The 23,162-nt window shown below is 42.6% G+C and overlaps 1 protein-coding gene across 1 annotated transcript in view; it reads right to left on the bottom strand.

Moving 5' to 3' along the window:
* Positions 1-122: 122 nt before the first annotated feature.
* Positions 123-23,162, bottom strand: part of KCNK10 (potassium two pore domain channel subfamily K member 10) — a 102,779-nt gene continuing 79,739 nt past the window's right edge. Inside the window, exons 5-7 of the mRNA XM_054971765.1 lie at positions 8,246-8,435; positions 3,513-3,655; positions 123-743 (exon numbers count right to left, since the gene is read on the bottom strand). Coding sequence (XP_054827740.1) covers positions 123-743; positions 3,513-3,655; positions 8,246-8,435 — 954 coding nt within the window. The remainder of the gene's footprint in view (positions 744-3,512; positions 3,656-8,245; positions 8,436-23,162) is intronic.

The following is a 23,162-nucleotide window of genomic DNA, read 5'->3' as shown; positions in this document are numbered from 1 at the left end:
TGTTAATTCAGATTGAATTAGGAGTCTGTATAAGGCACATGTCTTGATACATATATCTATATATATCTTATACATGTATAAAAGACTAACATTAGTTCATTAAAGTCATTTTTTTTTTACATTTAATTCCTGTCTTCAAGTAAAGATTTGTTTTCATGTTCCCTTTCTTTGGTTTCAATGGGTATCATTCCATTCTCCAGGTCCATGTGCTGCTCAATGAAGTTGGTGAGAACAGCGGTGCTTGAATGCTCTGAGTTGCACACTTTCTCAGAATCCTCCTCCTTCTTTTCTTCATCCAAGGAATAGTTCCGGAACGTCTCGTAAATTTTCCGTACATCTTCAGGGATGCTCTTTTTCAGGTCTTTGTTTTTCCTCTTGGTCAGCTTGGATGAAGAGCCAAACTTGTTGACAATGTTGTCCTCGGAGGCCCCCTGCCCATGCTTGCTCAGCTGCTCTGTCCCTTTAAGGCGCAAGTTGTTAGGCTTGTTGTTGATGCTTTCCTGAGATGAAGCCTTAAAGCGGCCACTGTCCAAGGCAGCAAAGACACAGCGCTTCTCTGGAGACAGCATATCCAGGGAGTGGGCTCTCTGGTCCAGCCCCAGGCGCCTGCGCTCCATGCTCCGGATGGTGGCTGCCCGCTGAAGCTTGTCGTGGATCTCCACACTCAGCCGTCTCCGAGTTTCCCTGAACTCCGCAGTCACGTTGGCTTTCCATTCAGCTGCATGGGCTTTTATTTCACCAACCTGGCAGGGAAAAAAATACAAAAGTCACAGGGTGAAAAAAAAATGAGGAAAATAGAGGAGAATAATGGTGATGATGTTGATGACTGGCAGCCCTAAACTGTGTTTTTAAACTTTGTTTTATTCATGGTTGTTGTGGATTTTCGGGGCTGTATAGCTGTGGTCTTGGCATTGGTAGTTCCTGACGTTTCGCCAGCAGCTGTGGCTGGCATCTTCAGAGGTGTAGCGCCAAAAGACAGTGTGGAAAAGATGTTGGCACTGTGACACTGAGAGATCTCTGTCTTTTGGTGCTACACCTCTGAAGATGCCAGCCATAGCTGCTGGCGAAACGTCAGGAACTACAATGCCAAGACCACAGCTATACAGCCCGGAAAATCCACAACAACCATCGTTTTCCGGCCGTGAAAGCCTTCGACAATATATTTGTTTTATTCATTTTATGATTGTTATTTTATTTATGTTGTAAGCTGCCTCAAGTTCCTGCAAGGTAGGAAGGCAACTAATAAATGTTTAAAATAAATAAATGATGATGATAACATTTTTAATTCTGTGTGATTTTATTATTTTTTTTAATTCTGTAGCCTTTTATATCTGTAATCTGTGCTTTTTAAATTCAATGTGTTTTTAAAATCTGTACACTTTTTTAAAATCTTGTTAATTGGATGGTTATATTTTGTGTCCCTGTTGCTACATCATTGACCTCCTTAAGGCTGAGGACGTAAAGCAGGATATAAATGTTTTAAATAAACAAATTAATCAAAAGAAGCAATGGATATTTCTATGTAAGATTCTCCCACAAATCAAGCAATGCAAGCTACATGGTCTAGAATATTCCTGGCTCTTATCTGCTTTCTTATCCTGCATTAATACCATTCAAAATAATGCACCCCAAAGCCCAAAATACGGCGTGCCCTGCAAAATCCAAGTGACCCAGATTCAGGTTTCAGGGAAACAAAAAAAAATTTAGTATCCCTGAAATCCAGGTGAGATTCTCTAATGTGGTTAGAGCATCCTGAATTTATTCAGCCATTATGCCCTACCGCAGAATAATGGAGAAAACTATCTGGGGAGCTGTAGGGGGAGGGCTATTACTCAAGCAAACTCCACCAAATTTGCAGGGAACCTACTCTTCCCTGTCTGCTAAAGACCCTCCAAGTTTCAGGATGATTGGTTCCTGAACAAGCTGCCCCCAGCCACTCTCCATTGTTTCCTATACGGGAAGCATTTCCAAGGCTTTCCAGGAAACCATAAGCAAAGGCAATCCCTGGCCAAATGCCAGTCCCAAACACAAATCCCACCTCATGCAAGCGGAACCAACAAAGCCTAACAAAACAAAAATGAAGGAGTGGAGCCAATGTCCAACCCGAGACTCCTGTAAAAGTAGCGAATCCTAACCCAAGATGAAGCGAGGGTTGAGTGAGGCTCGCCACAGCCAGTATTTAAAAAGTGGCCGGCAATGGCTTGAAGGGCTCTTTTGGAGCTCAGGTGGAGGATTGGGATGGGAATTTGCCTGCTGCCTCCTGACCTTCACCAGCCTCATGCCTCTCTCCTGCCATGGTGTGAAGCCTGCCTTCACTTCACACCACTGCCCTCTCGCATGCCTTCTTGCTCTCTGCAGCTCCACCTCTGCTGTGGCTGCCTGTGGCTGAATAATCTAGCCTGGACATGATCCAGGATTGTTTTATGTGATCCAGAATAAACAAGTTAGCCTTTCTCATGGAGATCTGAGGTGGATTGCATACTACAAGTGAATACAATGTAAGCAATAGCTAGGACATTCACAGAGCAAAAATACAATATGATCAACAATTGGGACACTGAATGAAAACAACAGGGTATAGTAGCCACAAATTTTAAAACTAGCATAAAGCCAAACACATAGATTAAACCCTTCTGAATTAAAGGGTAAGTAATTAACACGACATCTTCAGCAATGTCGAACTACCCAGTAGCAGCGTTATCTAGATCAGCAGACAGTACCCAATAGTCTAGTCTACAGTCTCTCTCCCTTACCAAGGTTTCTCTTTGAGCCCTTTCTTATGATACAGCCCTATAATATGAGTAGAAAGCCCTCCTAAATAATTCAGTCTTGTATAGTTTGTGGAAAGCCAGGAGAGTGGGAGCTTTCCTGACCTCCTCAGGCAGGCCATTCCACAAAGTGGGAGCTGCCACAGAGAAAGCGAGTGTAAATCTGGCTATAAAGCTGAATCACAAATCCCAGATCTCACACCTCTATTTACAGTCATATAGGAAACACTGCAGGACAAACAACTTCTCTCACTGTAGGCTGTTGAAGGCATAGGAGTGCCCTTTGAGACTTGGCGTTACCAGACAATGACATATAGTCGCAACTCAGCCCTATCTTGTATATTGTTTTTCTGTTCTCTGCAAAATTGTTAGAGATGCATAACAAATAATATCAACATTTTTACAGATAAAATTGCTCAATACTGCAATTTAGAAACTGGGATTCCTTGTAAGGGGCTACTGTATTGAGTTCAATAGGGTGAAATTCCTGGAAACCCTAAAATCAGTGAACTTCTTTGTCACGGTCACACTTTTTATCATCAAAGCGCTTTGTAATTCAATCAATTCCTGAATCTGTTTCTTTCATACGCTGTGATCAATACTACAGTTCTACAAAGTGCCTGCTGAAGAAAGCAGAGAGAAAGCAGAAAGGGGAGGGAGGAATGGCTTAACATATCTACTAGCAAGTAACAATTCCACCTTCCCCCCCCCACCCCACACCCAATATCATTATCCTGTAATTACCTCTTCTTTTGTTTTCTTTGAAAGAACCCGTAGCCAATCTCCGATCATACTGAGGACAGCGGCAAAATAAGCAAGGCCAACAAGGATCCAGAACCACACCAAGGGCTTATACCACTCCCGATAAATGATTTCGGTATTTCCTCCTGAATTGGGGTGAGGACAAAAAAGCAAGATGGTCTGAAACTATTCATGGCAGAAATGTTATAGGACTTTCCTGTAGTTCAGCCCCTACCTTGAAGCTACTTTGATTGGAAAGCAAAGCAAAACTTTATGAGATTTGAATCACAGGTAATCCTGTCACATCCATGCTGGCCTTGAGAAAATGTTCTAATTATTCCACATAAATGCATTCACACTGAAATTTGAATTGACTTTATGTTATACTCTGAATTTTAGCTGAAGTTGTAGATCAATTCTCTACAATGGGGGAGAAGAAATCCATGAATGCTCTTATTTCCCCCTATGTCTGCACAGGCCAAATGTGGTGGTTAATTAAGAAAGGCCCACAAAACGTCATTTATTCAGATGAGGCCATAAGGAAAACTCAGGATTTTTCTTTCTTTCTTTTTCTTTCTTTCTCTTTCTTTCTTCTGGTTCAGTGTTTTCTTTCCTCACTCTCCTCCCACATCCCCCCTGAGCTTTTGCACTTTTACAGGCTGTTAGCAACCTGATACATTCCAAAGGAGCCTTAAAGTGCAATTTACCCAGCCTGTTCAGGAGCGTGCTTACAATGATTGAAGACTCATATAAAAACCAAAGCGTACAATTGTTTGGCTGGGGCCCAAATGTTGTTTCTGATGCAAGTCTCCCTCAACATACACTGTGTTGCTTCACCTCTGGATTTTCTGACTGCTCAGAGAGGGCAAGTAGTTGGGGCGCTTGTTGCTATGCTGCAACAAGGTTATTCTAATCACATACATCCCAGTGGGAGATCAAACTGAAGCAGATTAAGGGATCTGTGGCACAGAGCAAGCAGATGGCCCAAGGTAACTATTACTACTCCCCATCTCTCCTGTTCAGATTTCTGTGTTTTTAGATGGCCATCTGACAGCAATGCTGATTCCGTGAATCAAGGCAGATCATGACGCAAAGGGCAGGAAGGGTTACATCAGTGCTTAGTTCTTGTGGCTTTCTTGCATGCCCAGGATAATGCCGATTGCCACTTTGGGGTCAAGAAGCAATTTTCTCCAGGCCAGTTTGACCAGGGATCTCGGAGATTTTTTGGCATCTTCTGGGCATGGAGCCTTCCTCAACAAAGCAACACTGGACTTCCTTGGTCCATCCAAGTACTAAGCCAGTTTGGTGTAGTAGTTGAGAGCGACAGGACTCTAATCTGGAGAACTGAGTTTGATTCCCCACTCCATCCACACAGTCAGGTAGGCGACCTTGGCTCAGTCACAGCTCTCTAGAGCTCTCTCAGTCCCACCCACCTCACAGGGTGGTTGTGGTAAGGATAACAACAATAACAACATACTTTGTAAACGATTCTGAGTATGGCATAAAGTTGTCCTGAAGGGCGGTATATAAATCAAATGCTGTTGTCAATGGCCCTGCTTAGCTTCTAAGATCTGTTAAGAATAGGCTAGTCTGAACCATACAGCCATAACCCTTCTGCCACAACAGAGAAGGCCCTGTTCTCACTACCCACCCACCTCACCTCTGAAGGTGTGGGCATGCAGAGCAGGGGCTCTGGCAATGATTGTAACTGGCAGTTATAGTCACATGGGAATAGTCCTGCCAATTGACTTGACTCTGATTTCAAAGAGAAAGATTTAAACAACAATAGTCCCAGTAAAAGCAAAGCTGGGGAACCCAGATGATACATGTTACAAAGCATCATGTACTGTTGGAGAGTTGGACTTGGACCAGTGGGTCCCAGGTTCAAACCCCTGCTCAGCCATGTTGGTCTTTGGGGGAGATTGGATGAGTCACACATTTTCAGCTGAACCTATCTCGGAGGGTTGTTGTTAGGGTAGGCTGAAGGTTGAGAGAACAACATACACTGCCCTGGGTTTTTTGGAGGAAGAGCAATATTTTAAAATGCAATAATAACAACTACAACAACATTCGATTTATATACCGCCCTTCGGGACAACTTAACACCCACAGAGTGGTTTACAAAGTATGTCATTATTATCCCCCACAACAATCACCCTGTGAGGTGAGTGGGACTGAGCTATGACTGACTTAAAGTCACCCAGCTGGTTTCAAGCGGAGGACTGGGGAATCAAACTCCGCTCTCCAGATTAGAGTCTCGCTGCTCTTAACCACTACAACAAACTGGTTCTCAAATAGCTAGACAGAGCTATGCATTTTAACATCTTTCCACTGTAGTCAAAAGGATGTAAAGTGCTTTTCTTTGGAAGGATTCTGTCTTACATTAGTCCATGTAGTACAGATCTCCACACTGCCGTTACTGGACATCGAGGTGCTAAAAAATCTTCCTGACATTCACAACCATCTTAAACAGAGTCATACCCTTTCCAAGGGTCAAACTAATTATGATTTGTAAAGTGTAATATCTGGGATTCCCTAACCTGACTTGGACTTACCTCAGGTACAAGGGAACTCATTTTTTTTCACAGAAATGGATTGGGACCATAGCACAGAGGGAGAAAGCCTCCCCAGTGCCATTTTTCTGATCCAAAACAGAAAAGGAAGCACTGATTGCAAATGGAGGACTAGAGGTCCCACTCTGAATTGGGCATGACTGGGAAATGGAGGGCATGGTTGGGAAATTAGTTTCTTTGCACCCGATGTCTGATAGTCCCAGTAAAAGCAAAGCTGGGGAACCCAGATGATACATGTTACAAAGCATACAGTGTCGGCTGACCATAACTCCACTGAAGTTAATGGTCTTGAAAGGCTGTAACCCTGCTCACTGGGTGTCCAAAGGAATTTTATAGGAAGTAGAAGTATAAACTACACACATCTCATAATCATAAGGATACTTTTAAAGTATTTGCCTGTTTCTTGGAGGCTAATAGATGGTCAGTGAAAATGGAACCGCCATACTCTTACTGTAGCCACAGACATATTACAACACTGGAGAGATAAATGATCACCTTCCATAATTCAATTTTGTGCATCCTCCATTCATTGCACTCATACCAAATCAAACAGAAAAAAAATAATGGTGACAAAGTAAAGATTGGTTGGTTCTACCCAAGAAATGGAATGCACTTTGTGTTCCAAAAGTTTCACAGAAAATGATACCAGGAACAAGAAGTATGTAACTTGGCTTTAAAGGACCTTCTCTTCATCACAGCCCTAAAGAATGATATTCCTTCCTTTCTTTGCCCTCCAGTCCCCAAAATGCACACTTGTTTATTGGGAATTGACAAGAACAGATATTTATGGCTCAGGGCTGTAGTGTTCTCATCTCAGCAAGTACATAACATCCACACTGCACACACCTCATTAGGCTTTAGCATCCAATGTCAGAATTCTATAATGGGATGGGTCTCCTGCCAAAAATTCTATTAAGGATAAAGAGTAAAATTCTGCAAGCTGGTTCCAAAAACACCCTGCCATCCACATTCTGTTATATATAACCCTTTAGCTAAAATCCTGGAATGGCTTTTTAGACAGATTGTACTTGTGATCCTGTCTTTCCCTTTTGCAGAGAGGTTTTTTCCAAAAACATTTTTTGCCATCCTTTAGATGGTTATCAGTATTAGAAAATAATGTACATAAAACAGGGGGGAAATCACATTTACTTATACGTGCCATTTAAATATCACTGATTCCCAGTAGGGGATACCACAGAGTTGATTTATTCAGAATTTACTTGGTGAAATGGTAGCCATTCGTCATTTATTTCTTAGGCAAGGTAATTGTACCTCGCACTCCAACTGTCACCCTGCTATTTACTGCACCTTCCACACCCAAAATGAAAATAACGGCTTGGAACATATGAAAGAGTTCCACATACGTGCTTCCACTAACACTTTCCTTTGCATAACTTCAATGGTTTTCAATGAGCCTCTGCGCAAATGCAAAAGGTAGTGGAAGAGGATGCGTGCTCCACGGCAGAGGCTATCTGGCAAGGACAGAACTCATCAACGGAATCCTAACCAATGTAAGTCTCTTTTCCAATCCAATAGAATGAGTGCAGAGCTGGGCCCAGGCACTGGGAGCCCTCTCAAAAAATTCTACCCACCCCTACACACTGATCAGCTGTCTGGAAGGAAGAGGAGAGCAAGAGGGGACTACATCCAATCCTTTCCTTCCCCTCGTGTGAAGCAGCCTCACACGGAGTGAGATCATTGGTCTATCAAAGTCAGTATTGTCTGCTGTGATTGGCAGCAGCTCTCCAGGGTCTTAAACAGAGAAAGATTTCCCCCCAAATATGATACTTGAAATCTGTTAAGGACTGAACCTCAGATCTTCTGAATACAAAGCATATGATCTGCCGGTGAGCGGCAACACCTCTTTTCTTGGACTGCTAATTGTAGCTTTTTTTGAAACTTCATGCCAAAATACATCTCCACTGGCAAAACTTGGGAAGAGAACAGTGCGTGCACAGCACACCATTTGCAAATGTGGCTCTCAGTCCTATGTATGCGAAAGCTTACTTTCATGTTCATATTGTCTCTAGCTGTACCAAGGCACATTTCTAATTTGCAATCAGAACAAACTGCAAAGCGTATTCATTTCCAAACATAATTTACAAACATAATTCAGGGAAACATATTCTGTCCTGAGCCCAATTTACTAGTCAAACGTCTCACCTGCCACAAAATCGCCAAAGCCAACAGTGGTGAGAGTGATGACCACAAAGTAAATGGAATCCAGAGCTGACCACTCTTCTTCAATGTATTTGAAACTGACTGCTGGAATGGTCACAAAAACTATACAGCCAGCCAGGATGAACAGAATTGTTGAGATCACCCGGATCTTTGTCTGGCTCACTTGTTTCTTCTGCAAAAGAAACCAAAAAAAATAGTGTGAGGCTGTTATATACATTTTTTCCTGAAACCAACATAAAATGAACCCTTGTCTTGGAAAATCAAATACACACAAGCCAACTTCATCAAAGTAGCTATGCAAATATAATGCAGGTCTGGATCTCTCAGGATGGCTGCAGGTATATTTTAGATGAACAAATAACTGTAATGTATGGTTGTTGTGGGTTTTCCGGGCTGTATTGCCGTGGTCTTGGCATTGTAGTTCCTGACGTTTCGCCAGCAGCTGTGGCTGACATCTTCAGAGGTGTAGCACCAAAAGACAGAGATCTCTCAGTGTCACAGTGACACTGAGAGATCTCTGTCTACTGAGAGATCTCTGTCTTTTGGTGCTACACCTCTGAAAATGCCAGCCACAGCTGCTGGCGAAACGTCAGGAACTACAATGCCAAGACCACGGCAATACAGCCCGGAAAACCCACAACAACCATCGTTCTCCGGCCGTGAAAGCCTTCGACAATACAACTGTAATGTATCCCTGTATATTCCCACTCCTCAAGCTTCTCATCTGATCTCCAACATCATATTCTGGGATTTTCAATGGAAAAGTTGTGTCTTTACAAAGGAAAGAAAGCAACAAACGCCGATGTACGTTTTCCAAGAGAATGCACATTAGATGAATGAAAAGTCTTGCTTTACTTGGTGATTAAGATAATGGGAGATTTGCCAGTGAGTAAGATAAAACCTTTTAAAAGCCAATGGCTTTATAGACAAAACTCTCTTGCCATCCGTATGGGAATGTATGTATGTATGTATGTATGTCATTTATAGTCCGCCTTTCTCACTGAGACTCAAGGTGGATCACATAGTGTGAGATTAGTACAATCAGTAGCAAGGACAAGGGCAGGCATTTCCATACAGTGTTAAGAGCATTTCCATAAACAATGTCATAGGGTAAATGAATACAAGTTTACAAAGACATAGCATTAGCAAGGATCCAATATGGGGTTGAAGAATTGCTGAAACAGAACATAATCAATTTTAGGACTGACATTAAACAACCTGAAGCACAGGTAGTATATAGGAGTACATATTTAAAGCAACAAATAATATGTAAGGCAACATAATGGTGAAATCTATGGTTCCTATATCATTAGTGAAACATCCGAGACCCTCTCCTTACAATCCAGAGGAGTTAGCCGTGTTAGTCTGTAGTAGCAAAATCAAAAAGAGTCCAGTAGCACCTTTAAGACTAACCAATTTTATTTTATATCGCCCTCCTATCAGAGAAAAAAGCCTTTTTGAATAATTCGGTTTTGCATTGTTTGCAGAAAGCCAGGAGCGTGGGGCTCTCCTGACCTCCTCAGGCAAGCCATTCCATAGGATAGGGGCTAGTACAGAGAAAGCCCGTGTACAGGCTGCTGTTGATGTTGCCCATGTGCAGGCTAGCACCTGCAAGAGACCCTGTTCAGATGAGTGAAGTTGCCATGGGAGGACATAGGGAGGGAGACAGTCCCGTAGGTATGTTGGGCCAAGGCCATGAAGAGCTTTGTATGTAATAACCAATGCCTTGAACTGAGCACAGTAACTGACAGGTAGCCATTGGAGTGACTGTAGGATGGGAGTGATGCTCCTGCTCGCAATTAGATGTGCCTCTATATAAGATGAATTCTACAGCAGGATTCTGTATGACTCAAGATGTCACACAACCATCTCCAACTGAGAAACCCCCTTAGAGTAGCTTGTACTGGTCCTTAAGAGTAATTCAAAAGTTTATGATATATGCAGATCGGGAGAGGGGGGGCATGAAAGGGTTAGCTGGTGTTAGACTCTCGTGGCCCTTTCCTACACGCCCAGGGTAATGCCGATCACCATTTTGGGTTCAGGAAGGAATTTTCCTCCAGACCAGATTGGCGGGGGATCCTGTAGCATCCCTCTGGGGATAGAACTGAGGTCACTGGGTGAGTTGGGAAAGGTAGCTTTCAGCAATGATCTATTGAACTCAAGAAAAGATGCTCTAATTTCTCGCTTATAACAGAGATACTCACACAATTAGCATCCCATCTGGATGGGTAGATAACAGCGTTAGAATTATCAGCTGTTATTCTGTCACACACCTATAGATTCTTGAGGTAGGGGCAATTTACTTGATGAAATACATCGGGATAATGAGGGTCTTCTTGGTAATATCCTCAAAAGGTGGAGGAGTAAACACCTAAAGGACCTGAGATAAACAGGCTCAGTTCAGACATAAGCAAAACTATGGTTTGTTTATTCAGAATACTGATATCTTACTTTTCTTCCAGTCAACAGGACTCAACGATGCTTACATTAAAACCAACTAAGACTGCGATTCACAGAAATACAAGAAACAAGGAGCAGACTGTAACTTCCATTTATGTGCCATCAACATGTCAGAAAACTGCTTCACAAATCCTCTGAATTCTTTGCAAAGTTGAGGCCTTTCTCAAATTCTCAGGAAGCATTCCATAGTACTGGAGTGGCCACTGAGAAAGTCTAAACAGAAACAGTTCTAACTTGAATGGAAGGACTAGTTTATTTTTACTATAGTTAGTTTATGAAATCAGGACTGAGCTCACAGACCATCACTCAAATCTTGAATTGCCTTGGCCAATGATGGGTTCGTTATCTTCTTTTGTTTCTTTGCTTTCCCCTGGCCTACATGGCAGCAAGGGTGGCACTGAGAAACAAACTAGGATGTCTGTGTTAGTCTGTCACATGAAGGCCAGACTAAGTAGCTGCAATTAATAAACAAAACTATGGTTTCAGATCATACTCTAGCTAGCCTATGGTAAGTAGAGTAACCTGTGCTTGGATGGTCACACAGACCGTAGTTAGTTTGATTAAACCATGGTTTTGCATGACATCTGAACTGAACCTTAGCCTCAACAGAACAGACTGAGAGGTTAAACTTAAGCAGCATCTGATTTACACAGCTCCAGAGTCAGGAACTTAACAGTCTACTCGCATAACTCTTAGCCTAATAACTGCTTTGGCAAACCTCTGCAGAATCCAAATGGAGACTGGCAAAGACCACAGTGGGCTAAAATGGAGGCACTGTAGAATTTGCCAGGGTATCAACTTTTTAGCTGACAGGATAATGTAAGCTTTTAAGAAATGACAGGTTTGAGAATGATGCCATGGGGGGAGGGAGTTCTGAGGAGAGTGTAAATTGTTGCCTAGCAACCTCACTGGGTGTCTTTGTGGGAAGGGGTACGTGAGAGGGCTGAGGAAGACAGCTAACGATATTCCCTGAAACAGCTAAACTACTATCTGCTGAGGCGCTGGCAGCCAACCAGAGCTGAAATGCTGCCAAATGAGAACTTATCCTGTGTGCTCAGTTGAAACTGCATCTCCAAGCTGTCAGTGTTCACAGGCTATTTTCCCTCAGTATCATGCCTCAAGTCAACAGTTCGTAGGGAGCTGACCACCCAAAAAACCCATACTAGCTCCACAGTAATTCTAGCAGGGAAACTTTCTCACTTAGCTCCAGAAAAAAAAACACTGATGCGCAAACAAGGACTCAGGTCTGGTTTTGCTTTTATTATACTCGTATAATGTTGTCATTGTTTATTTGGTGGAAGATGAGATAGCAATATGTCAAATAAGTAAATAAAACCATAGCATTATGAAGGGCGGCTGACAAAAAAGTCAGCATGGTGCAGTGGTTACAGTGAAACTAGAATTTGGGAGACCCAGGTTCAAATCTCCAGGCTGCCATGGAAGCTTGCTGGGTGACCTTGGGCCAGTCACTCTCTCTCAGCTTGACCTACCTCACAGAGTTGTTGTGAGGATAAAATGAATGAGGGAAGAATAATGTTGTAAGCTGCTTTGGGTCTCCATTGGGGAGAAAATGGAGCATAAATAAATAAATAAAAGACACAGAGAGAGAGACATACAACTGAACAATATGAAAACTTAAAATACTCTTAAATCAAAATCAAAACCAAAGGCACATGTGAATAAAAAGATCTTGATTTGGCCTCTAAAACTGAAGAGGCTAGGTCCCCTACTAAGAATTATGAGGAGGGAATTCCACAGTCAAGGTGCCACCATAGAAAAGGCCCTCTCCCTGGTAACTGTCCTCCTTGCCCCCAAAGCCAGGGCTTACAGAGAAGAGCCATTTTAGAATAGCTTAATTCTTGGAAAGAATTACCAGTTACCAGTTAGGTGGAAAGAAGAAAGGAAAGCTCTCTCCATATATTTCTCCCAATATACTACCTGTGTAAAAGGTGATGAGAACAATCTTATCTTATCTCTGTAAGTATGTGGTGGTGGTAGAAAATGCCATCAAGTCATAGCTGACCCCTGCTGGGATTTCAAGGCATAAGGGTAAAAGAGGTGGTTTGCCATTGCCTACCTCTGCAATCCTGGTCTTCCATCCAATTACTAACCAAGGCTGACCCTGCTTACCTTCTGAGATCAGATGAGATCAGACTTGCCTGGTCTAGCCAGATTACAGCCTCTGTAAGTATACAATTGATAAATTGTGCACTGTTGTTTGAAGTTCTGTTAACCAGGGCCCCAAACTCAAGTCATTCTCCACTGCTTACATTGGTTTCTGTGTTAAAATTGTCATTTAAGTTGGAGGCTGAACAGACTACAGTACAAATGGTGTTTTTAAAAATATATATTTATAAAGTCACGTATGTCACATAAACACCAAGGGCAAAGCTAGATGTGACAGCATCCTTGTGTGCTCCACAGGGCCACCACCGCCATGGGTGATTTAAAAATGCCACAAGGGCCTGACTGGGCCTGCAATGCAAGGGGACAAAGAACTATTCTCTCCCCGCCCATGCTGAAATGACTGTGTTTCCCCACATGGCCATTTCTGACACGTGAAAAAACACGGGAAGGGGGGACAAGAGTGCCTCATCCTGCCACACTGTGGCCCTCACAACTCGTTTAAATCACCCATTTTAAGCTTTAAAATGGTGCCAGTGTCCCCCCTTGCAGACACAACAACACTGTCATGCCTAATTTGGTCCTAAGCAGCTTATTATTGGCTGATTCCACACACGTTGGATAATCCACTTTCAATACTCTTTAATGAACATTTGAAACTGATTTTCCATGTGTGGAACAAAAAATCCACTTCAAAAGGATTGTGAAAGTGCATTGAAAGTGCATTATTCAACATGTGTGGAAATGGCCATTAACTCAGAAAAGTTATTAAAATCATGATCTAGCCAAAGTTAAATATTATTACAGTTTTGGATCCTGGTTACGGTGAATCAGCTGAGCCTAAAGTGGTATTCCTGAGGTGAAGCCCACAATAGCCCACAGTAAAGGAATGGTAATGTGTCTTAGCTGAAGGGAGGGGGCAGGTGTGTGCCTGTGTGTAAAGAAAAGGTATAGAAGACAGAGAGAAGCAAAGAGGCACTGCCATGGGTTGGCTGAAGCTCTTGGGGAGGGATCCAGGATCTCTCTCTGGGGATATGACATAAGCTACTGAATCTGTTGCCCTCTAGGAGCACGTCTTTGCTTCCATCTGTGCTCTACCTGTCTATTTGTATGTAATCAATATTCCAAAAATGCCGTATGTCTCCAGTGTGCTCTCCTCCAAAGGAAACCAGCTCAGGTAAGTACTACTATCCCCAGAACTCTTCACCGCTTGGGAAAGTGGGGAAGCAAGTAGCAGTACTTTTTATGCTGGGCTGATTTTTAATTAGAAGGCTTTAAATGTGTTTAACTCTCCCACTGAGATCCATGGGACTTAAAAATATTTAACATTTGCTGGACTGTGGTTAGCATTCGCTGAGGTAGTAAATCTGTGACTCGGCTGAACTAATTCAGACTGTAAGAGAAGGCTCCCATGATGTACTACTCTCCTTTAGAAAACAAACACATTTGAGAGATTACTGATAATTTTGTTTCTTCGCAGAAAGGTAGGGGAGGGGAAGACATGGAGGAGCATTAAATCACTTGTGCCCCCATACACAGGTTTGACACCTCAGTGAGCTCTAGGTCTGGGTTCTCATGTTTTCAGATTAGTTTTCCTAACAGGGCATGTTCCTTTATGCAGACTTATGATCTCATTTCAGATTAGATCACCTAGGAAAGAAGTAAGGTTTCAGAAAACTCTTTCTGGTGCATTCCCTGTGGAAATACCAGCTGTGAACTGGGCAGTAACCAATGCAGTCAGCCAATGAACACCTCCATTGCTCTTGAATGAGGAAGCTGAAACCGCATTTCTTCAGTAGCAGCAAAAGCTCAATTCTCCAAAGGTCACTTGAATGTGAAGCGTTGCCGTCAATAGCCAGGTAGCAGCTTGAGAACAAAAATATATAATCTCACTAGGTCTCAGCAGCACAATTTTCTTTCAAACACTCCAAGATATTATTCCCTCCTGTAATTTTCAATATTTGTCTGCTCTGTGTCTGATGGGTTTTGTTTTTTTTGCAGAAATAACATTGAACAAACAGAAGGAATGTAACAAGCAAACAAGCCCTTTCAGACCTAAGGCATAAATAAAAAGAAAGGTGTTGAAATACAAGGTTGATAAGGAACATCTAAGTATCTGGGTTGTGTCCCAGTCTTTCACATTTCACTGACAGTACTAAAAGAACTCTAAGCAAAATCCAGCAAGAATTTCTGATTCAGAAGCTGTTCATTTGAATGTTTTGTGCAGAGTTCTCATTTAATAAAAGGTTTTTGATTTACGTGTGTGAGGACGTTGGAGTCAGGTTGTAGGTATCCATTTTTCCTCAGATCACCAGCAAGAGTTATGTCGGTCTCAGACTAAGGGCTTTTCCACACTGGGTTTTTGCTCCAACTTAGCTTCTTAACTTCACTGTTTTTTCCCCTTTGTTATACACAGTAGTGTTTGCAAGTCATTACTTACCCTTTCCCTCGAGTTTTTTTAAACCTGCACATAAGCGGTATTGGAAACACAGAAAAAACATGAAGAAAGAGAAGAGAGCAATGACTGGAAAACAATACTGTATGTAAGCAAGGGAGAAAACCAATGCAGTTAAGAATTGTATTTATGTATTTATATGATATATACTGGAACTAAAACTTGATGCAGAAAAGCCCTAAGGCTGAAACCAAGTATAGAAAGAAACACCAGAAGACTAACAGTGCAATCCTAAGGAGAGTTACTCCAGTCTAAGACCATTTAAATCAGTGGGCTTAGACTGGAGTAACTCTTCTTAGGATTGCATTGCTAATGTATAAGTTTGGATAGCACATGAAACCATGGTTTATTTTTATAGTTTGTGGAACCAGGATTCAGTTCACAGATTCAGATCTTGGTGTGCCTGGGGCAATCACTGTTTTACTGCCTTACCCTGACAGGGAACAAGCCACGACTGGGCCAGGATATCGCCATTCAGACATCCCATAAAACCACAGATTAACTGAAGTTTAACTGAAATTAAACGTGCACGAATCCTATACAACCATACTTAGTGGAGTGGCCTGCATTCAGACACAACACTAATTATACTTTAGTTTCAGGCAGGTAGCTGTGTGGGTTGGCACAGTAGAACAAAAGGATTTGAGTCCAGTGGCACCTTAGAGACCAACAAGATTTTTCAGCTTTCAGAGTCAGAACTCCCTTCGTCAGATACAGAGACGAATGGAGATCCCAGAGTCTTTATATCCCAGTCAGGAGGTGGGTCGGGTGAAGTAATGTAAAGGTACAATGCAGGTTGATTAGAGCAGAAATTAGCATCTGTAATTAAATGAGACTCCTATGTCTCTATTCAGCTCCTGGGAGGCCATTGTTCTAACCTTGTAAATGAACTACAATTCAGCATCTCATGTTGTAATCTGCCCTTGAAGCTTCTTTGTCTGAGGACAGCCACATACTTAAATTAGATGATATATGACTAGGGATCCCATTCCCCTGGAGGGGGCAGGGAATCCCCCACTTCCCCCCCCCCATCTCCACTTACCTGGCTGGCAGGGGAGGAAGGAACAAGCATCCCAGGCGCACTCCCAGGGCAGAGCGACAACATCACTGACATCATCGCGCCACCCCCAGGAGCACTCCTGTGCTTCTCCGTGGGCCAATTTGGACCCCAAACAGGCTGAACTGGGCCCGTTTGAGGCCCAAATCAGCCTGCTGTGAAGCGGATGCACCCCTGTGCCTGCTTGGTGACATCACCAGAAATGCTGTCACTGAGCAGCCGCGGGCCAGAAGGAGGTAAGGGCCAGGTCTCTCCCCCTCCTGACAGGAGGGTAAGGGGGACTGGCAACCCTATGTTTGAACTATGTATGAACTAAGACAATGTACATATTCAGGGATAGAAAATTGGCCTTTATGTGGCTCCTGGTTAGCTTACCAATTTTTAATCAAGGTGTGGTATCTTTGTTTACTCAGGAAAAGAAACAATGAGTTTCTACATATACAAAACATTTTACTACAAATACATGAAAATGTACTATGTTGCTATCTCAAGGTTATTCAGAAAAAGTGCTGCCAGTCTGCCTCCTCAGGGGATTTCCCCAGAAACAAATTCACTCTTCAGCTCCCCAAATTGATGGCCTCATACCAACCAAAATCTATTAACTCCACCCCTAGAAAACCAGTTATAAGGAGCCAACTTTGTTACATATTCTGACCTGCATCACCAGGCTAGCCTGATCTTGTCAGAAGCTAAGTGGGGCCATCCTAGTTAGTACTTGGATAGCAGACCACCAAGGAAATCCACGGTCGCTAGATAGGAGCAGGCAATGGCAAAACACCTCTGTTCCTATCTTGCCTTGAAAACCCTATGGAGTCACCATAAGTTGGCAACTTGACAGCACTTTCCACTGCCAACAATTTCGTTATGCAGCCTAAACATCTATAAGAGAACTTGTTTATTCTGACCCTCAGATTATTATCCACAGGAATGTAGTGGTCTCCAAGAAAACCACTCAGTCAGCACAAAAAAAAATGAAACCTTCCTATCCCAAGCAAAGTTTCTGAGCATCCCCAGGCATCAGATCTACATTTTGTGGAGTGTTACTGCCCCCCACAAGCAAAGAGATAACAACCTAGATGCTCAATGGTGCAAAATGTGATCTAACTTGGAAATAAAATACCTTCTTTCCAGCAGGCACACAGCTGCTCAAGATTTATTTTGCCCCTGGCTATGTACAACTATTGTTTTGCTCATCTAAAGAAACTCATAACACAGCATAAGCACTAAAATATGAAGCAAATGTTAGAGCATAAAATTGATCATGCTTTCATAATGCTGCAGACTGCAGTTGTTATAAATCAAAACAAAAAAAAATAACGACAGAGAGAGAGAGAGAGAGAGAGAGATTGATGGTTTACGTTCTTTTCAGAAATAACCTCTCAGACCCTTTTTGTACCCTTCCCCCATCTCCAGTGCTGCATGCAATGCATGGATCTTCTGGGGTAATGGACCACAGCTTTTCATTTCAGTTGCTGACATGAACTATATCAGGTGAGTCACAGACTCACAGACTTCTGTTTTCAGTGAAGGATAATAGAAATACGATGATTAAAATTCTGTACCTATCAGAGTCTCACACCTTCATTTTTTAAAAAAAGAGCTCTGATGTCATCTGAGACAAGCCATTAAGGGTCAAACTAGATGTTAGACAAAAGCATGGCTTATAGCCAACAAACTAGTAGTGCAAATTTGCAGAAAAGGACTTGCCTGCTTCCCCGCTCTTTCTGCAGCCCATTCAGTTCCCCTCTTGAGGAACCCTACAGCGTGAGAAGAGTGAGGGTCTGCAGTGGGAAAGGCAAATCACCCCTCAGATGGAAGATCACTTCTGTTGGCACCACCACCCTGCAGCAGAAAAGGTGAAGGAAGGGGGCTGGTTTTCTCATTGGTCACTTTTGTTCAAAACTGTCCTTTAAGCTGCCCCTTCCAGTCCACAACTCTGATCTAAATTGCTCTATCTGAAGCTGCTTTTAAAACCAAGGTTGGATGCAATACATAGAGTAATGTATTCCTCTCAGAGTTCTTCATAAACTGAAGGTAAAACATGATTTTTTTCAGTACAAAGCCATTTGCTAAGTAAATCCTATTTGTGCAGAAGCTGAAAAGATTTTTGCATATTTCCGAAACTTTAGGGATGGATTCAGCAAGTCATAAATAAAAGGATAATGGATCTTTCCCTTGATTCCCTTTACCACAGGCTATGGGGCTACACAGCGCAGGAGGAAGAGAGTAAAACCGCCCTCCCATCTCTTCCTCGGGAAGAGCTGCACTGATGGAAGAGAGGGCAAATTTGCCCCTAACCAATAGATTGCCCCACAACGAGGGATGCAGCAGTTATGTTATCTGGAGCTTTAAATGTGAATACAGCTGGGTCTACATGATTCATGTGCCCAGGGCTTTTTTTCTGGGAAAAGAGGTGGTGCAACTCAGGACTGCACAATGACATCACTTGGGGTCAGCTGGAACGGGGGGGGGGGAGTTTTTTAAAGTTCACATCGCCCTCAGCAAAAATGGTCACATGGCCAGTGGCCCTGCCCCCTGATCTCCAGACAGAGGGGAGTTTAGATTACCCTCTGCGCCAGTGGCATGGAGGGCAATCTAAACTCCCCTCTGTCTGGAGATCAGGGGGCGGGGCCACTGGCCATGTGACCATTTTCAAAAGGTGCCAGAATTGTTCCAGCTGAAAAAAAGCCCTGCGTGTGCCTATCTGGTGACAGGGCATCTTGCAAGAGCACCTGCTGCAAGTGTTAATCTGCACTGTGCCCAGCAAAACTATGGTCTAGTTGAATGGTGTCCGTTTCCAGGCCAGGCTCAGTTGCAGCGAGGAAACTGCAACAGTTTGCGAGGGATTCCATATTTTTCCTTGTATCCCCCTTTCCAATACTATTAACTCTTTCTCTCTTCCTGGCAACCCCCATATCCTCACCCTTCTCTTCTTCCCATCAACTATATTTCTTATTTATTTCCTTCATTTATACTCCACCTTTTTCCACAATGAGGACTCAAAGAAGTTTCTTTCATTCTCTTCTCCTCCATTTTATCCTCAGAACAGCCCTGCAAGCAGGATTGCCACTTCCTCGCACAGGCTGAGCCAAGCGCTTTCTCCCCCCCTTGCCTAGCACAGGCTAAACTTGGTACATCGTCCATTACCTTGTATGGGGAAAACCGGGCACTGCCGCCTCCTTCACTTCACACAGGATGTGAGCAATCCAAGTGCTGCCTTCCTGCTTGTACAAACCAGGCACCACCTTCCCTGCCTTGCCTCACATGGGGCAGAGGCAGGCCAGGTGGCACTTTCCCCACCTCAACTCTGGCAGTCTGGTACCATCTTCCCTTTCCATAAGCTCATGTGGCCAGCCTCAGCCCTTCTGTTCCATGGTTGGCTCAGCACAGGTGGCAGACATCAGCCCACCAGGAGGCATCCTGGTGCTATTAATGGCCTATCCGCCCCTGCCTGCAAGGTAAGGTAGGCAGAGAATGTGCAATGGGTGCAAGATCCCCAGTGAGTTTTCATGGCAGAATGGGGATTTGAGGTCCTAGTCTAAAAGTCTAACCACTACGCCATTCTGACTCTTGTGGGGTGGCTATTGTTGGACAGTAGCAAGCAGCCATGCCTGGATAAGTCATGCAAGTTCCATGGTCGCTGCAGGTCCTGGCCTCAAAGGCCAAAATAGCCCTGGAAAGGGCCCTGCCTCCTTTCCCTACTGACAGAAACCAAGCCTGGAACACTAACAAAACTGTTATGGTTGTCTAGCAACCAACACATCAGTTTCTTAAGAGTTTCTTAAGAGTTACATATGTTCCTTTTATCATTTTGGGTTTTTTAAAAAAAAATCTGATTTTTCTGCAAACCTGGGGTATTTTTCAGAAAGATCTGTCTAATCTGTTCACAGCTCCTGATTCAAGATTCAAGTATCTTCAGATTTGGCCAGGTTGAGAATTAGGTACATGAACTATTAAGGGCATTGAACACTGCTTAGCAGAGATGGGCACAAACCAGAAAAAAACCGAACCATATGGTTTGTGGTTCATCGCATTTCATGAACCACAAACCATGAACTTTCATGAACCTGCCCAATTTTGCGAACTGGTTTGTTTGGTTTGTGAAAACGTCACATCCAGGTCAGCAAATCTTCACTTCTGGGTCAGCAGAAGGCCACTTCTGGGTCAGCAGAAGGTGTGCAGGAAGTCCATCCCCTGTTGCCTAGGAAACTAATTGATTGGTGCCAGGCTGTCTGCAGTGTTGAACCAAAAAACAAACCAAATGAACCAGCCTAAAGTTCATGGTGGTTAGTTAGAAATGGGCTGACGAACTGCTGGTGTGAGAACCACGAACCGGCCCAGTTCATCACAAACTTTGGTTCATATTTCAGTTCATGCCCATCTCTACTGCTTAGAGATGTATTTTCCACCAGAGAACATAATATGTCTTCAAGCTAAAAGATACATATGTAACTTTTGCTCATGATGCATAGAGATTCAAACCATGGCACAGGTAGTTAAGGACAGCACACAAAGTGGCAATAAAAGGAGAGGGTTAAAGTTTCACAAGAGATAACTTCTCAAGAAAAGTATGGACAAATGGAGAACGGTGAGCTTCAAGGACCTCGGTAAGATGATAGCTAGTGTGGCAGAAAGGCTAAGAGTATGTGCTACCCTAAGTCAAATATTTCATTGTCCATGAATTCACTAGGAGGCTGATATTTCTGTGCCAACCAGCCTCTTTCCCCTCATATTCAACATGGAAATAATAACACAGGGCTATAGGACAGTTGTAAGAGTTACTGAAATAATGTACTTAAAATGTTTTGACACTTAAGAAGAATATAAAAGTCAAGCATTGTCCTAAGCATCAGTGTGTGATACTTTCAACAGAACATCCAAATCAACTCTTAGGTTTCTATCAGCATTATCATCTTCCCATCCCCTCTCCCTCTTAACTATGAATTGATGATCCAATACAAAACATGTTGCAAAATATAAATCATTCTTATAACAATATTAAGCCTTTTTTAATGTTCTGGATTTAAAGACATCCTGTTTGAGCCCTAAATTGTTTAAAATCCTAGTCACTGTGATTTATGGAAAATGTGATAAAGATCACAAGCAGAGCGCCTGCACTGTTTGGAAAGGAAGAATGGATCTTTACTGCTAAGGTATAGTAGCTATTTGATCATTTCATTTTTTTCCATGCAGAAGAATTCACGTGATACAAGCCATGTTATAAAACCATTAACCCTGCATTCAGTCCTCATTTGTCTCCTACCACTAGGGCAGGAATAATTGCTTTTGGACTGGCAGGACACCAACAGAGAGCATACTGAGCTTCAAAGTAGTTTAAGACTACAATTAACGGGGAGTCATGCAGGTAAATCTCCCCCATCTCTGGAAAAGTTATCCTTTTGAAAAACAGCAGTTCCCTTTTCTTTTTAAAGCCATAATAACAGCATGTTAGAATCAGAGCCATTGCCATTTACAGGCTAAATTGGATATGTTTCCCAAGCTCAAAAACACACCAATATAAGTCTGCACTTCCTTAAGGAGGGGCATCCAAGTTTCTTCAACAGTGTGCCACATGATCAGAAATCTGTACCTGTGCTGGCTGCATGATTTTCTTGATAGCAGCGGTGAGGAATAGCATTTTAGCTATTTTTTTTAAAAAGTCAGGTTTTTAAAATAGTAATACAAAAGCAGCACAAAAAAAGTTTAATCAACTTTATTCATATTAAAGGAGACAGTTCCAGGCCTAGTGCTAGTCACTGTTCAGTTTTGATCAAGTCAATGAGAATACTGGTATCTAACAGACTCAACTATACCTGAGAACTGTAGGGTATATTCGGTTCAGTCACATCTCAATTCCTACTCTAGGGTTACATCACTGATGGTGACTCTCTGCTTCAATTTCTACAGTTTTGTGAAAGAGAATGTACTTTCATAGAGCCAGCTGGATCCAAACAACACCCAGAGTGTGGCGAACATGGCCAGAAATGTCTGGATAGTTCTAGGATTCATATACACACTTCCAAATTCGGAGAGGTACTGTGTCTTCTTGGTGGACATAATTTACTTTCAGCTCAGTTAGATCCCCCTGACACTGAGCCACACTGATAAGACAGATGCTGGTCATCTGTTTTTCGTAATGCCGCAATGCCATGATGTAACTGTAGTGAAATGAAGCTTGAACAACTCAAAAAGAAATTTGCTTAAAATCTCAGGTGAGCCGCACTATGGGGTCAGAGAGGCCACGTTTGGCCCATGGGCCACATTCTGGACATAGTTAACCTAAAATGTCCCCAACAAACACAGTCACCAAGAGGTAGCTCTAATTTGCCACATTCATTCCTGACTATCCAACAGCCTGAACAACTGAAAGGAAGCTGCATAAATCATAACGCTATGGTCTCCAATCTGAAATCAAAATTCCGATCTGCGGCCTCCCTTTTTTGGTCTTCATGCTAACTATCTCTGTATCATGATAAAAGAGTTTAAAGAGTCATACACTTAACATGATTCTTGGAAATTTGCACAAATTGATTTTCTTCCACTGCTGCATTTAAAAAAAAATCAGATCTCACTGAGCCCTGCCAGAATTCATAAGGTGAGATAGTGATGGTATACTAACTTGATGTTTAGTTATGATAGATGTATTCTATGGAACTACTTTAAAGCCACAGTTCATATTTGAGGTGGGGAATTAATGAGAGAAGGATCATCTCTAAATAACTGCTAAGAAGATTAAATACAGTAGTATTAGAGCACTTCCAAAATTCAGAAAACTGTGCAGATTTCTTCAGAAGCCCATCAAA

Source organism: Eublepharis macularius, chromosome 2 (genome assembly GCF_028583425.1).
Source record: "Eublepharis macularius isolate TG4126 chromosome 2, MPM_Emac_v1.0, whole genome shotgun sequence".
Taxonomy (NCBI): Eukaryota; Metazoa; Chordata; class Lepidosauria; order Squamata; family Eublepharidae; genus Eublepharis; species Eublepharis macularius.
The sequence above is the reverse complement of the archived record's forward strand: the minus strand, read 5'-3'. Positions and strand labels throughout refer to the sequence as shown.